At 44.6% G+C, this 14,518-nt stretch overlaps 1 protein-coding gene across 1 annotated transcript in view; it reads left to right on the plus strand.

Moving 5' to 3' along the window:
* MET (MET proto-oncogene, receptor tyrosine kinase) overlaps window positions 1-14,518 on the plus strand; it is a 281,825-nt gene that overhangs the window by 54,812 nt on the left and 212,495 nt on the right. The window contains exon 2 of the mRNA XM_069627931.1: window positions 11,692-12,909. Within this exon, the coding sequence (XP_069484032.1) occupies window positions 11,692-12,909 (1,218 nt within the window). The remainder of the gene's footprint in view (window positions 1-11,691; window positions 12,910-14,518) is intronic.

The following is a 14,518-nucleotide window of genomic DNA, read 5'->3' on the forward strand; positions in this document are numbered from 1 at the left end:
AGGCCCTTTTGGCGGAAAATACATCCACCTAAAGTTTGTGATAAAAATTTAAATTCTTGCGTAAGAGGCATTGGGCTGATCCAAGAGAGCTTTACTAACCTGAGCAGTCGCCTGTGTTCAAGATATTGAACTTTCTGACCCACACGCTTTCCCAAGCTGAGCCATCTTTTGTCTTCAAGATACTGAGCTTTGCAGCGTGAGCTTAAACTAAGCTGGGCAGTCTTGTGTCCTCAAAATAATGAGATTTTTTACATGAGTTTTACTGAGGTGGGCCATCATCTAGCCACAAGATATTGAGACTTTCGACCCAAGCTTTGCCAAATTGAGCAATCTTTTGTCTTCAAGATACTGAGTTTTGCAACCTGTGTTTAAACTAAGCTGGGCACGCTTCTGTCCTCAAAATAATGAACTTGTTGACATGGGCTTTACTGAGGTGGGCAGTCCTCAACCCACAAGATACTGAGCTTTTCTAAGCTGTGCAGTCTTCTGTTCTCAAGATATTGAGCTTCTCAGCCTGAGTTTTATTAACATGGACAGACTTTGGTACTGAAGCTTTTGACCTTAACTACCTTAGCCGTACTAAGCTTGGCAATTTCATGTCCTCAGGATATTGAGCTTTATTACCCAAGCTTTACTAAGCTGGGCAGTCTTCTGTCCTCAAGATATTGAGCTTTTCGTCCCAAGCTTTACTAAGCTGGGCAGTCTTCTGTCCTCAAGATATTGAGCTTTTCGACTCAAACCTTACTAAGCTTAGCAATTCAATTTCATGTCCTCAATATTTTGAGCTTTATTACCCAAGCTTTACTATGCTGAGCAGTCTTTTGTCTGCAAGATTTAGAGTTTCACGACGCAAGCTTTCTTGTCCTGGATGAAGCTATTTTTTTGACTTTGTACAGTATCACAAAGCATTCTGTTTGTGCAATGTAAGTTCTGTACCCGGTATTCATGGAGATATAGATTTGACATCCCGAAATGGCTGCTTGGTGCACTTAAGTACACACCCCCTTTGCTTGATTGTTTGTTGCGATCAACAATTTAATGACCTCACTCTGCGCTAACGCCGCGGCAACGCCCCAATGATAATTTCATTGTGATTCACTACATCACAGGGTAGAAATGAGATATTTGTTCCAAGCGATGGTATCTTTTTTTAATGGTTCCTTGACAGTATATTTATAGACAGTGTGAAAACATTTGCCGTGGCCATTGAATCCCAGTCCCATAAAACTCACTGTGTCATTAAGTACAATGAAGGGTGACGGCAGACATGATGCATTGCCTATGAATAGTATTACTGGAGTTTTAGTGCACTCGGGGGTGGCTCTGAGGCTCCGTAATGAATACTGATCGTGATCCGTATGAACTCTGTACTAAGGCATCTGGGAGATTGGGATGCAAGGCGTAGCCAATTAAATTCATACTTTGGGCATGTTGTCCGACACCATCTTGTATGATGGTTGCCCTGTCATGTCCGCTGTCATTAAGAGTTCCTGGGGTGCGGGCTAAGAGTCCATTCGACCACTTAGAAGGCTATTACTACCTTCAGAGCTTGCAGCTCACTCAAGGTGGGGGGAGGGGAGGTTAGGCCGTCAAATATGTTCGCATCAAAATCCCATCAAACTCCACTCACTCATCTTCAAGATGGACGACAGTTCCTATTGAAATATTCCTCAGAGCGTTCTTGACTGTTGGTTGTGGCGGATTACTTTACATCATGGCGTTCATGCTCTCCTTGGCATCCGCATTCCACATCGATTTTATGAATAGTTGCATTTTGTATTGATTTCAAGAGCAGGGATGTCAGTTTAGATTAAAAATGACTTGCAATAACACATTTACAGATGGTCGAGGCATTCTCCCGGAGGGGGCCTGTACAATAGCACAAAGATGAGAACAAGTGGACGAGCCAGTTCCTGAGGGTGTGAGCAAAGAGGCACATAGATCAGGCACAAAACAACAGATGATTTACAAAGGTAACATTAACCTAGGGAGTGACTGCTGCAATCTAAGGGGGAGTACTGTACAAAGATACAAAATTACATTATTGCACATCACAGGTGGAACCGGTGGGGTCAGGTAGGGAGGGTGGGGTATGCAGTGAGGCAGCACCCTCTTTGAACACTAGGAGAAGTTGAAGCCAAGCTTTGAAGAGATCCACAGCTGGGTTGCCTTTGATTATGATGAGCTGTGGGCTCCATGCAGCGGGCGGAGTAGCGAGAAAGAGCAGAAGCGATTGTAGGCACAGGGGTGGCCTGGGGCGGTGACGTTGAGTGCAGAGGCAGATCGGAGGAAACAAGACGATGAGTAACAAAGATATAACCAGCCAGGTACTGAGTATAAAGACCTTAGACAGAGATGTATTTATTTATTTATTTGCTTTTGTTAAGCGCACTTGCAGCCCGTGGGCATCGAGGCGCTGTTACAGGAATATGTAAGAACTTTTGATTAAGGTTACAGATGTCTCTTAGTTACAGAAGGCATAGACACTGTGCGATACAGAGAAAAACAAGGTTACAGGCAGAGGCCTATAAACAGTGGTTAGGTTTTCAACCTGCATGAAGAGAATACGTCTCTAGATAAAGAGTTTGGTTTTGATGGCTTTCCGGAAGGCTTGATGAGAGTCTATCATTCTTAGGTGAAAGGGAAGTGCATTCCAGTGGGTGGCTGTGTAGACTATGCGAAGGAACTTGAAAAGGGAGTGGTTGTGCACGGCCAGCCGTCCAGCATGGTATTGGTAGGTAGGTGTGTCAGAAGATCGGGGTAGGATGCCAATCCTAAGCACACTCAATAGAGTATGGCCATCTGCCCATCCTTTGACTCTGTGTCCCCATCTGTTGGGGGAGTGCAGAAATCACTGGCAAGGGAGCATAGGATCCCTGCCAAATGCATCCTTCCGCAAACCTGTACCCCCAGGTTGGCCGTCACTTGGTGGTACCACCATGACAAAGCTGTAAGTCCCATCTGATCAGAAAAGCTCTTACAGAATGCGCCTGTTATCTAATGCAGACCTAAGTACGGAGCTCTTTCATGTTATTGGGATGGTTCCAAGACTCCGGCCCCCAGCGCAGCCCCCTCCTTAGTGAAGGACTAATTTTTGGTTCCACAACATCCAGGTCCACCTGGTTTATCGGAAGTTCTAAAAACCTGGTTGACCGCCCAAACCCGTCCCCCGCACTTATTGATATCATCAACCAGTGAGAGTCTGAACCAGTCGCAACACTCCCCTATTGCAGGCATTAAAACACTGGCAAGGGTACCCGCAGTGCTTCCATCCCTCATGCCTCAGATCCAGGCACCTCTCCCATGTGGTCCCTGGCAGCCCACGCTTACCCGATGCCTAACACCTTTTGCAGTTACTCTGGCACAACTGTGATGCTACGCTACAGGCAGAGGCGTTGCTAGCGGTGGGGGTTTAAGGGGCTATAGACCCGGGTCTTTTGGTTTTAGGGCTGGGTAGAAGCTCAGGGGCTACAACCAAAAGGCTAGCTAGCCCCGAGTCACGATGGTCCCGACATTAGCGTAGCCCTGGATCTTTGCCACAGCTAGCAACACATCTGGCTACTGGCGTGCAGCAGCACATTTCAAGCACATCCCTAACACACGTGCATAACATCTCCAATCACTTACGCAGGTCACAGTCCGATCACACAGCATTCTTGACACACACCTAAGCACCGGCCTACACGCCCACAGTGCCACAATGCTACACCAGCAGAACATGTCTGCTATACAAGTCCCCATGAACAGAACAGATGACAGGCAGCAGACACCACTCTTCTGGGAACCTCCATATTGCTGGCCATGCCCATTCCCTGAGCTAATGGTGCAAAGAAATAACAGCTTGGCTGCTCATAATGTCTGTTCCTCTATGATGCCTGCAAGACACAGAAGGCCAAGCATTAAGCTAAGCATGTATTATTCATTCATACATTCATGCATTTACTTTACTTAACTATATTTCTCTATTATGGCTCTAAAGCTTGGGTATAGTGTCCGCTTCCCTGTTGTTAATGGTACAGACATGTAGTATTTGAAGTATCTACTACTATACTTTATAAATATCACCTACTTGTGCGCTGGGGTCAGTAGGGCTGTGTATGGCCTGTGGTACTTAGTAACATCACATCCTCAGCAGCCCATGCCACTGTCTCGGGAGGATAGCGCAGGGGCAACGCGCTTGTATGGGAATCAAGACAACATGGAGCAACGCAGGGTCGATCCCCGGGTCCGCACTTAGAAACCTCTGGGTATTAGGCGCATTATAAATAACCAATTACAATTACAATCACTAAGTTGATGCGAGCTAGTTAACCATTCTTCTCCTCAAACAACCGCCTCACGGTCCTGCACGCTTCTGTGGGCTCCAAACTGGACTATTGTAACGCCTTGTTGTGTGGACCCACTGAAGAAAACGTAAACCCGCTCCAAGTTATTCAAAACAATGCCCTCCCAGCTGCATTAGACCTAAACTAACATGACCACATCTCAGAGGCTAGAAGATCGGTCCACTGGTGCCTGGTCAGGGAAAGAATTAAATCCAAAATCCTATCGGTCGCTCATCGATGTCTGTCTAACAAAGCCCCCCCTTGCCTTGTGCAAAAACCTACCATGCATACACCGTCCAGACCCCTGAGATCCACCCACAGCCATTGCCTCGTACAGCCAAGATTCAGGTGCAAAAGAGGCCGTGGAATCAAGCTTCCCCCTGGTGGCAAGTAACCTCTGGAACAATCTTCCCCTCCCCCCGCGTTCTGGAGCTTCCTATAACCTGTTCAGAAAAAAACTCAAGACACGCTTGTTCAATTAACTAAGACCGTATGAACCTACTGTACTGAATGCTCCACGTCTGTATATAGTACCCAGATGCCAAAGGGCTGTGCGCACTTCTATAAATGTAAAAATAAATAAATAAAGTACATCCGCAGTACTTTCAATGGGCCTCTTTATAAGGTTCGCGGTACGGGTTAACGGGCTCCGCTAATGGAGGCGGACCCGTTAAACACGTCCCGCGAAATTACGAGGTCCCCTCACGGGACCCATTAAGGACACCTGGTGAAACCAGGTGTTGTTACCGGGTCCCGCGAGGGGAAGAGGGAGCAAACAACGGGCCGCTCGTAATCGGCCCGTTGTTAGCTCCTTCTCCCATTCCCATTGAGCCCTATGTGGGCTCAGATGGGAATGGGGAAGGCCCGGGCCTATGAGGCCATCCATGACTGCCGCCAAACTCTTAATGAGGCCCAATGTGTCCAATGCTGTAACTACATCATGTGATCTGACGTCACAATTGAGTTTTATTTAAAAAGTAGAAGGTATTCAAAATGCCACATGTTTTGCTGTTGCCCCCTCCTACCTACGCACTAGAAAGATCTATAAAATATAAATCTATTTATAGAAGGATCTATAAAAGGCCGCTCTTCTTGCTTTTTAAACAAACTACAAAGAGCCCAAAACATGGCTGTCCGACTCCTTCTGAGACTTGTGAGATGCAGCAAATTCCACCAGCCCTGTGAACAGTCAATTGGCTCCCGATCGAAAGGAGGATTGAAGTCAAGCCCCTATTCTTTTGCTCATTGACTGCCTTAAACTGCAAGGGCCTGGAAGTGTTCATTAGCCAATTCATCCACTAAAAGCCGTCCTGGATGCTAACGTCCATTGAGGCAGTATTGGTAATGATGCAAAGCTTCCATCTGAAAAGCCACGCAGGACTGCCTGTCTCTTTTCTCTCAACCATGCTCTGGGATTCTATCCCCAGGTGGCTATGCGTATAGGAAAACCACCCACCCATCCTTCAGAACATTCCGAAAAATGTAGCTATACAAATGATTAGAAAGAGATGGGTGGCCGCTATTTTTTATCGGGGGACGGACTTCTTTTGGGGAAGAGACATATATAAAGAGAACATAGAAGGCAGTTACCCTAGTCTCAAAAACGACTTCTTTTGAGTTAGCGTGCCATTAAAGACTTACAAACTCCAAAATCCAGATTTCAGGAGAAGACTAGTCCTTAGAAATAACTCTACCAGATCAAAGAGCATGTAGAAAATACACATTTTATTACAAACGAAATCCTAAAAAACCTCATGGAATTACTAGATTACAGATGTTTTATGGTTACAAAGAACCAATTACAACAAAGTGGGGTTAGTACGTGAATCTGTTGTTCTCAGAATTCAGCAACAGCTGTACTAAGAGAATCATCAGTTATCAATTTCTGTACATATCGATGTTGCATAATCACAGTATGGGTGGTAGCAGAGGTACACTGTTAGAGTCTCCGTCATAAAGGTCAGAATATCTGTAGCCTGTCAGATGATCGACATATGTTTCGGCATTCTGCGTTTCTCTGCAGTTGTGGCCGTCTTCAGGACAATAGCACAGACTTTATGATGTTATATTAAATAACAATACCCCGTGTTATTATTATTCAAGCCCACTGAAAAACAAAAAAATAAACATTTTCAGATCAATGTCATTGAGGACAATTAAAAGAATTGGTGGGTGGAGAGTCTTGTTAGTTCAATGGCAATGGTGGGCACTAACCTTAGTGTTTTAGCAAGTCGAGTCGGAATAAGTGTCCTTGCAAAATTCAAGGTTTTACCATTTCTTTGAGTGGATTCAAGGCATTTTGTTTTGACTGTAATATTAAATTGATGCCGATCAGTTTTGTCACCGTAATCTACAGCATGACAGAATTCTTATTATTGATGAAAGGGTCGTCATACTAACATGTCTATTAGATAGGCTGATTTTTTTTATCCGTATTTAGGCTTCACAAATAGTAGTTTCAGTGGAGTCCTACAATTTAGCCAGGTCAAGCGACTCCCTGCTGAGTAATTAGAAACAGAGAGAGACAGACCCAAGCCCATATGTTACTCACGGGTGATGTATTTTGTTTATCGACTAATGTGTCGGTGTTTCAACATTTGAAGGAGTATATTACTTTTACATACTTGGTTTCATTCAGTCGTGACTTCGGTTATATAAATCCGCGTTATAGTTGTTTGTTTGCTTTTTTGATGTACACACGTTATCATCAACTGTTTGCTGTACAATACTGGGTTGTTTGTCTTTAGTATTCTCAGCGCAGCACGAAACTGGCTCTGCATAGTAGAAGAACATTTCATTAACGTTTCAATAAGTCTGTATAAAAGCTTATCGTATTGTCATGTGAGACGTGAAAAGGTACTTACTGTTTCTAATGATGTAGAATTTGCGGCTTCTATGGCCGGACGGGAACGCTCCTATCTGTTAATTTCACATCGTTTAGCTTTCCGCATCATGTATTGGTATAAATAAACACATGATTTGACCTCCTATCGAGACGTCTTCATGGCGGCTGTATTGGCACTTTTGAGTCGCCATTTTGGATGTGTGGGAAAACGCTCTTTTTAGATCGTATAGAGCCTAAAAAGTGTCATCAGCTGTTGTAATTTGTCAGGTACTTTTTGACTAGCCAAAATTTGGCTGCAGAGACGATATTGCATACAGATGTTGTAGTTTGCGATTAGATTGAGAGAAAAAGATATTTTTTGAATTTTCTGATTGCTTTTTCTTATTCCGGTTCTAAAGCTCATTGGGTCTCACATTTGTTAGTTCCAAGAGGAGATGTATACTGTGGGGACACTAGTTCTAGATGTGGGACTTTGTCCAACCTTAACTGAGTCAAAGGTATGTTTAATTTGTATTGCTGATGTATGTTGAACTGACAGTCATTCAGTTTATGTTCATTTTAGAGGTGGCTTAAAAACATCATCTGATGTATTTTATGGGTCATGGTATTCTCTAAGCTTTACATGCAGAGGCCCCATTCGACTGAGGAGTTGAATCCGTTTTTTACTGTGTTGAGATTAAAGATCCATTTCTGCTCACATTTTCTAAGTGCAAGATCTCTGTCACCTCCTCTGGGTGGCTGATGTATTGTCTGAATGACAAACCAAAATATGTCAAAGGGTGAGTGTCGTTTTTTCATTTAATGGCTACCATCGGTTTGTTCTCAACTTTATTTTTAATGCAGGACCTCTGCTCACAGATTCTTTGTTTAATCTGTCGTTTCGTTTTACCTATGTATAGAAGATTACAGGGGCATTAGATGCCATATGTGGCCCACTGGGTATTACAATTGGTAAATGTTTTTAGTTTCCATTCTTGACCTTGAAGATCAACTTTTTAAAATATTTTTAGTCATGGAGCACACTTAGCAGTTCCCACATTTGAAGAGTCCTTCTACAGGTGGAAGAGCCCATAGAGTACTTTGTTTGATTCTTCTTTGGACATTAGAAGGATATGCATGTATCAATTTATCTCTAAGGTTAGGTTGTCTTTTGATGGTCTTGATAACGTGCCAATTTTTTGGGAATAATTTCTCTAACATTGTTGCTAATTGGGGTGATTGTGGACACACATGTGATTTTGTTTATATTTGTCTTCTTTTGCGGGTTAAGGCATGTGTCTCTGTTGGTGTGTTTAGCTCTTTTGTAGGCTCGTTGTACTGTTTTTCTCGGATAGTCTCGATCTTTTAGGCAGGCTTTTAAGATCTTACCATGATGTACATATTACATCAGTTGGGTACAGTTTCGCTTGATTCTGAGAAACTGGCCTACTGGAAGGCTTTCTTTTAGGCTTAGAGGATGCAAACTCTGACATTGTAACAACATGATTGTATCTGTCTCTTTTCTGAACAGAGTGGTTTCAAGTTTACCTTCTGGTATTTTCCTTATTTCTAGGTCTAGGAAGGGCATCTTTGACAAATCATAGTTACTGGTGAATTGTATATGTATGTTCTGTTGGTTGAGCCACGTGATGAAATGTGTGAGCTCTAATGTCGAACCTTTCTTTCATAAAAATATCATCTATATAACGATGCCAGCTTGCAATTTTGGTTTTGTAAGTATTAGCTGGATCGTAGATGGATAGAGTTTCCAAGTTGTCCATCAACAGATTGGCCAGATCTGGAGAAAAGGTTGTGCCGATACTTGTACCGTGCCTTTGGTTGAAAAAGGAGCCTTCATAAAGAAAGAAGTTTTCAGTTAGAGCTATTCTTGTGCATTCTAAAATGAATGCTGTCGGTACTGTATGTAAAGTTGTAGTATGTTTATTCAAGTATTATTCAAACACGCGTATACAGTACTGTTGTGGTATACTTGTGTGTAATGAGGTGCTTCGATCTGAAGATCTGCAAGAGCATGGATCATGCTGGTGGTATCTTTTATATAGGATTGCATCTCTTTGACGAAGGGGTGTAGAAACCAATCTACCTATATAGATAGTGGCTCTAAAACAGAATTGATAACCAATACTATGGGCGTCCCTGGTGGTACAGTGGGATGTTTGTGTATCTTGGGGAGGATATAGAAGGCTGGTATAATGGGATATTTAGCTATGAGGAAACGTTGTTCGTCCTCATCGATCCAGCCTTTTAGTTGCAGGGCTTGCTTGCTAGTTTCATTCCTCTAGCCTGCCTCATGTTGTGGTTTTTGGAGCTGCGCCGGCCTCCAGAGATTGGCAACTTGCTCTAGAGACAGAGTGCAGGGCCTGTTTGCAAGTTTCACTCCTCTAGCCTGCCTCCTGTTGTAGTTTCTGTGCTGGCTCGGGTCACCAGAGACTGTGCTGGCTAGGGTTAACAATGACTGTGCTGGCTAGGCTTAACAATGACTGTGCTGGCTAGGCTTACCAATGCTATGCTGGCTAGGTTTACCAATTACTATGCTGGCTAGGGTAACCAGAGACTGTGCTGGCAAGTCAAGCCTGGCAAGGCTCGCGCCTTGAAACACTTGTGTATAGGCGCGTTATAAATGCCATGTCATATCATATCAAGGGTCACCAGTGACTGTGCTGGCTAGGGTTACCAGTGACTGTGCTGACTAGGGTTACTAGTGACTGTTCTGGCTGGGGTCACCGATTACTATGCTGGCTAAGGTCACCACAGGCTGTGCTGGCTAGGGTTACCACTGCTATGCTGGCTAGGGTCACCAGGGACTGTGCTGGCTAGAGTTACCAATGCTATGCTGGCTAGGGTTACCAATGACTGTACTGGGTAGGGTTACCAATAACTGTGCTGGCTAGGCTCACCAATGGCTTTGCTGGCTAGGGTCACCAGGGACTGTGCTGGCTAGGGTTACCAATGACTTTGCAGGCTGGGGTCTTTAATGACTATGCTGGCTAAGGTCACCAGGGACTGTGCTGGCTAGGGTTACCAATGTTATGCTGGCTAGGGTTAAGGTCACCAGGGACTGTGCTAGCTAGGGTTACCAATGACTGTGCTGGCTAGGGTTACCAATGACTGTGCTGGCTAGGCTCACCAATGACTATGCTGGCTAGGGTGACCAGGGACTGTGCTGGCTAGGGTTACCCGTGACTGTGCTGGCTAGGGTTACCAATGACTGTACTGGCTGGGGTTAACAATGACTATACTGGCTAAGGTCACCAGGGACTGGGCTGGCTAGGGTTACCAATGCTATGCTGGCTAGGATTACCAGGGACTGTGCTGGCTAGGGTCACCAGTGACTGTGCTGGCTAGGGTTAACCGTGACTGCGCTAGCTATGGTTACCAATGACTGTTCTGGCTGGGGTCACCAATGTCTGTGCTGGCTAGGCTCACCAATGACTATGCTGGCTAAGGTCACCAGGGACTGTGCTGGCTAGGGTCACCAGTGACTGTGCTGGCTAGGGTTACCAATGCTATGCTGGGACTGTGCTGGCCGGGACTGATGTGCGATGGAGGCCCAAACACCTTGAGAGGCGCAGGTTTCCCACCCGCTTGGAGCCAATGCTATTTAAAAAACGTTATAAAATATTACTGTTGGTACATTTTTATCAAACCAAAGGAGGTATCAATCAACGAGTGTCTGCTTTTCTAACATATTAAGCAATATTATTCCATTAAATGGTTGTCATTAATAAATACATTAATTTAGCACTTTATATTTTCTTCTATTAAAACGCAAGTGTATCAAATTTAGTATGTTCATATATTTTTTCAAAGTTATTTTCACTTTTCTCTTACATCCCCATTTTCCTGGAAGGGACAATAGTACAGTAATAGCCAAGTCAAGCCTGTTTGTTTCTGAAAATCTTTGTCAACATCACGTGACCCTGTCACGCTCAGAAACGATTGTTTATCTTCGGAATGGGGCTAAATTTAGGTGCGCCGCAGTTATATTCCCCAAAGGGGTAAAATGCCACCACTGACTCAGAGTGCAATGTGTGAATAGGGCACGATATCACCAATGACTCGACTCACGGTGCAATCTGTACTGTGGTGAGAGGACCGATCCAGTCAGCGGTCGCTGGCTTTGTCAATTGTGAAAGTACTGAATATTGTGTACGGCGTGGTTCTTAGACCACCAACCACATCAAACCATTGCTTTGAAGAGTCGGACGAAGAAATCCATTTGGTTTGTGGCTTCATGAATAGGCACGTTCGATGTAATAGGCTTATAGGATATCATCGGGATCTGTGTCGCTTCACGACGATCTTGTACAATATCCCTATTGTATGACTTAGTCTAAATTTAAATGCCCAGTCTGTATCTGTCTTGCATCACACAACACATATGGCGTGATCTTTTGTCTGCATTCCCTTGGCTGCAGTATAAATTGCCTGTAGACTCTTCAATTCTGTAATAATTGGTAGAACAAGAAACTAAAACTTCAGTCCTGGTTTTTCTTCAACTATTTCTTTATATTTTGATAGATGAACCCGACCACATGGAGGCGGTCCGTGCCAGGGCCCATTTTCCAGGTGGTGTTGCTCTTGTCAGCGATGATCCAGAGAAGTACGCAGGAGTGTGAAGAAGCAGCGAAAAGGTCTGAGATGAGCATCGATGTCCCCTATGATCTACCCAACTTCACATCGGAGACCCCCATCCAGAACATTGTCCTACACAAAGGCCATGTGTACGTTGGAGCCGTGAACAGGATCTATGTCCTGGATACAAATCTTAGGAACATTTCATCCTACAAGACGGGCCCTGTGTTGGAGAGTGCTGGATGTCTGCCATGTGAAATTTGTAACGATAAAGTTAACTCTACAGATGGCTCTTGGAGGGATAATGTCAATACTGCACTGCTTGTGGAAACTTACTATGACGACCGCCTCATCAGCTGCGGGAGTGTGAACAGAGGCGTATGTCACGGGCATGTTCTAGACCCTTCCAACCCGGCGGATATCTCAAGCAGTGTGCACTGCATGTACAACCCGCAGAACAACAAGGAGCTGCGCAGCTGTCCAGATTGCGTGGCCAGCCCTTTGGGAACCAGACTACTGACCATAGAAAAAGACCGGTTTGTCAAGTTTTTTGTTGGGAACACAGTGAATTCTTCCCTTTCCCATGAGCCTTCCTTCCATTCCATATCCATGCGGCGGCTGAAGGAGACACAAGATGGCTTCGAATTTCTGGCGGAGCAGTCCTTCATCGATGTTCTGCCCCGTTTCCAGCGTTCCTACCCCATTAAGTATGTGTATGCCTTTGAGAGTGGTGACTTTGTATACTTTTTGACTGTACAGCGCGAATCGCTCGACTCCCAGGCCTTTCACACAAGGATCCTGCGGTTCTGCTCTTCCGGTTCCGGCCTCCGCTCCTACATGGAGATGCCCCTGGAATGCATGTTCACAGACAAGAGGAGGCGGAGGTCCACCAGTCGAGAGATTTTTAACATTTTGCAAGCGGCCTACGTCACCAAGCCTGGCGCGGATCTGGCCAATGAAATGGGCTTCCAGTTGACTGACGACGTTTTGTTTGGCGTGTTTGCTCAAAGCAAACCGGACTCTTCGGAGGCAAGAAACCGGTCTGCAGTCTGCGCTCTTTCGGTCAAAACAATCAACGAGTTCTTCAACAATATTGTGGAGAAACACAACATTGGGTGTCTTCAGCATTTCTATGAGTCCGACAACAAATACTGCAAAATCAAGGTAAGGACAATCCAGTTGTTGTGTCTATTTTTGGCAGTTCATGAATTGTTTTTGAAAAACATATGTAGGACCTGAAGAAGCACACTGGTGTTATGCATATAACAAGGGCTGTTTGGAAAGCACACAAGATCTATCTGGCCAGGGGTTTACAGTGAAACCTGTTTTCCTGGATTCTGAAACATAGTATCCATAGACCTGGGGCCTGGCTGTGCCCTTGCACTCATGTTTTGACCTCACGGCATTCTGCTGTGAGTTGACAGTACACACGCGCTCTGTGATGCTGATTGCCAACAGATGCCTGCCTGTCCCTACAATGTGTAGTGTGTTAACCCCTTCCTGCTGCCCCGCCCATTTGAAGTATTGTGTCAGATGTTCCTTCTATTAGCCAAGCATGGAGAGGGCCATGGTGGGGCCAACCTCGCCTGTCATCAGAACGGGGTCGATTACTTGAATACCAGTCCAAATGTGGCAACCATAACATCTGTTTTACAGTGCTTAGAAGTCTGGCATTATATCCTGTACAAGAAAACATTATCATTTACACTAGACCATATATGTCTTCCATTTGGAACGTTCGCACAGCGTTCAGTTTGCTTCATAGTCGCTTCGTGGCACATTCTTTTACTGTAGTGTTTTATTTATTTTGATGTACGTTTACAAACCTATTAATAAACCGCACATCTTGCTTTTTCCTTTGGTTTTCACGCCGTATTAGCTGGTTCGCAGTTCTATTAATAGCAGGCGTTGCTGTCGCGCAACTCAGTGGTGTTTCTTTTTGAACGAAAACCCTAATCACGAAACCCCGACTTCTTGGCTGACATTTGAACCTTTAACCTGCAGGTTTCAATGAGATCTCCGCAGCAAGCACTTGACTCCATGAGCTAGCTTTCATGTCTCCTGCACAACGGTCTAGGTACAGCAGCCCACACCACATTCTGGAAAGATAGCTCAGCGGGTAAAGCTCTTTCTGCAGGAATCCCGACGCGGTTGACTCCGCCTTTTATCTTTCCAAGTTTGTATCGAATTAGTAGCAATTTGGATTGGGTTATGATTGTAAATTAAAAGGTTCTATGTAATGCGCTTTGGATACAAGCTATAAATAAATGATACATGATCACTGTAGGTGTCCAAGAGACTAGGTGTGGGATGGTGCTTATGGCTTATGCATTGAGTGAAGCACCATTGTAGATGCAGCCCAAATACTTGACACCTTGATGTTATTAATGTTCCTTCTTTTGCGTATTGGAAAGCACCCCTATGGACCTAGAATGTTTGAAGGGCTATCTCCAGGCGTTTTACACTGCAACTCCCACCAACCCCAGCTAGCTTATTCAATTGTGAGAGGTAATGGGAATCGGTAGTCCAGAACATCTGGAAAGCCACAGGCGAGTGTAACATAACCTATCAAAGCAGGTTTTTATAGAGCCGCGTTCACCCTCCGGGGGGCCTCTTGGCACCAACAGCAGATCTGTATTCGTACCTAACTCAATGATCCTCATTTTATCAATCTAAGAATGATGAAGGGATTTAAACCGGTGTCCATGAGGACAAGCACAGATGCCTGCAGTACTTGCATTAACCCACTGAGCCACAGTCCTGGACATGCATG

The sequence above is a fragment of the Ambystoma mexicanum genome, chromosome 12 (assembly GCF_040938575.1).
Source record: "Ambystoma mexicanum isolate Mex_15411 chromosome 12, UKY_AmexF1_1, whole genome shotgun sequence".
Lineage (NCBI taxonomy): Eukaryota > Metazoa > Chordata > Amphibia > Caudata > Ambystomatidae > Ambystoma > Ambystoma mexicanum.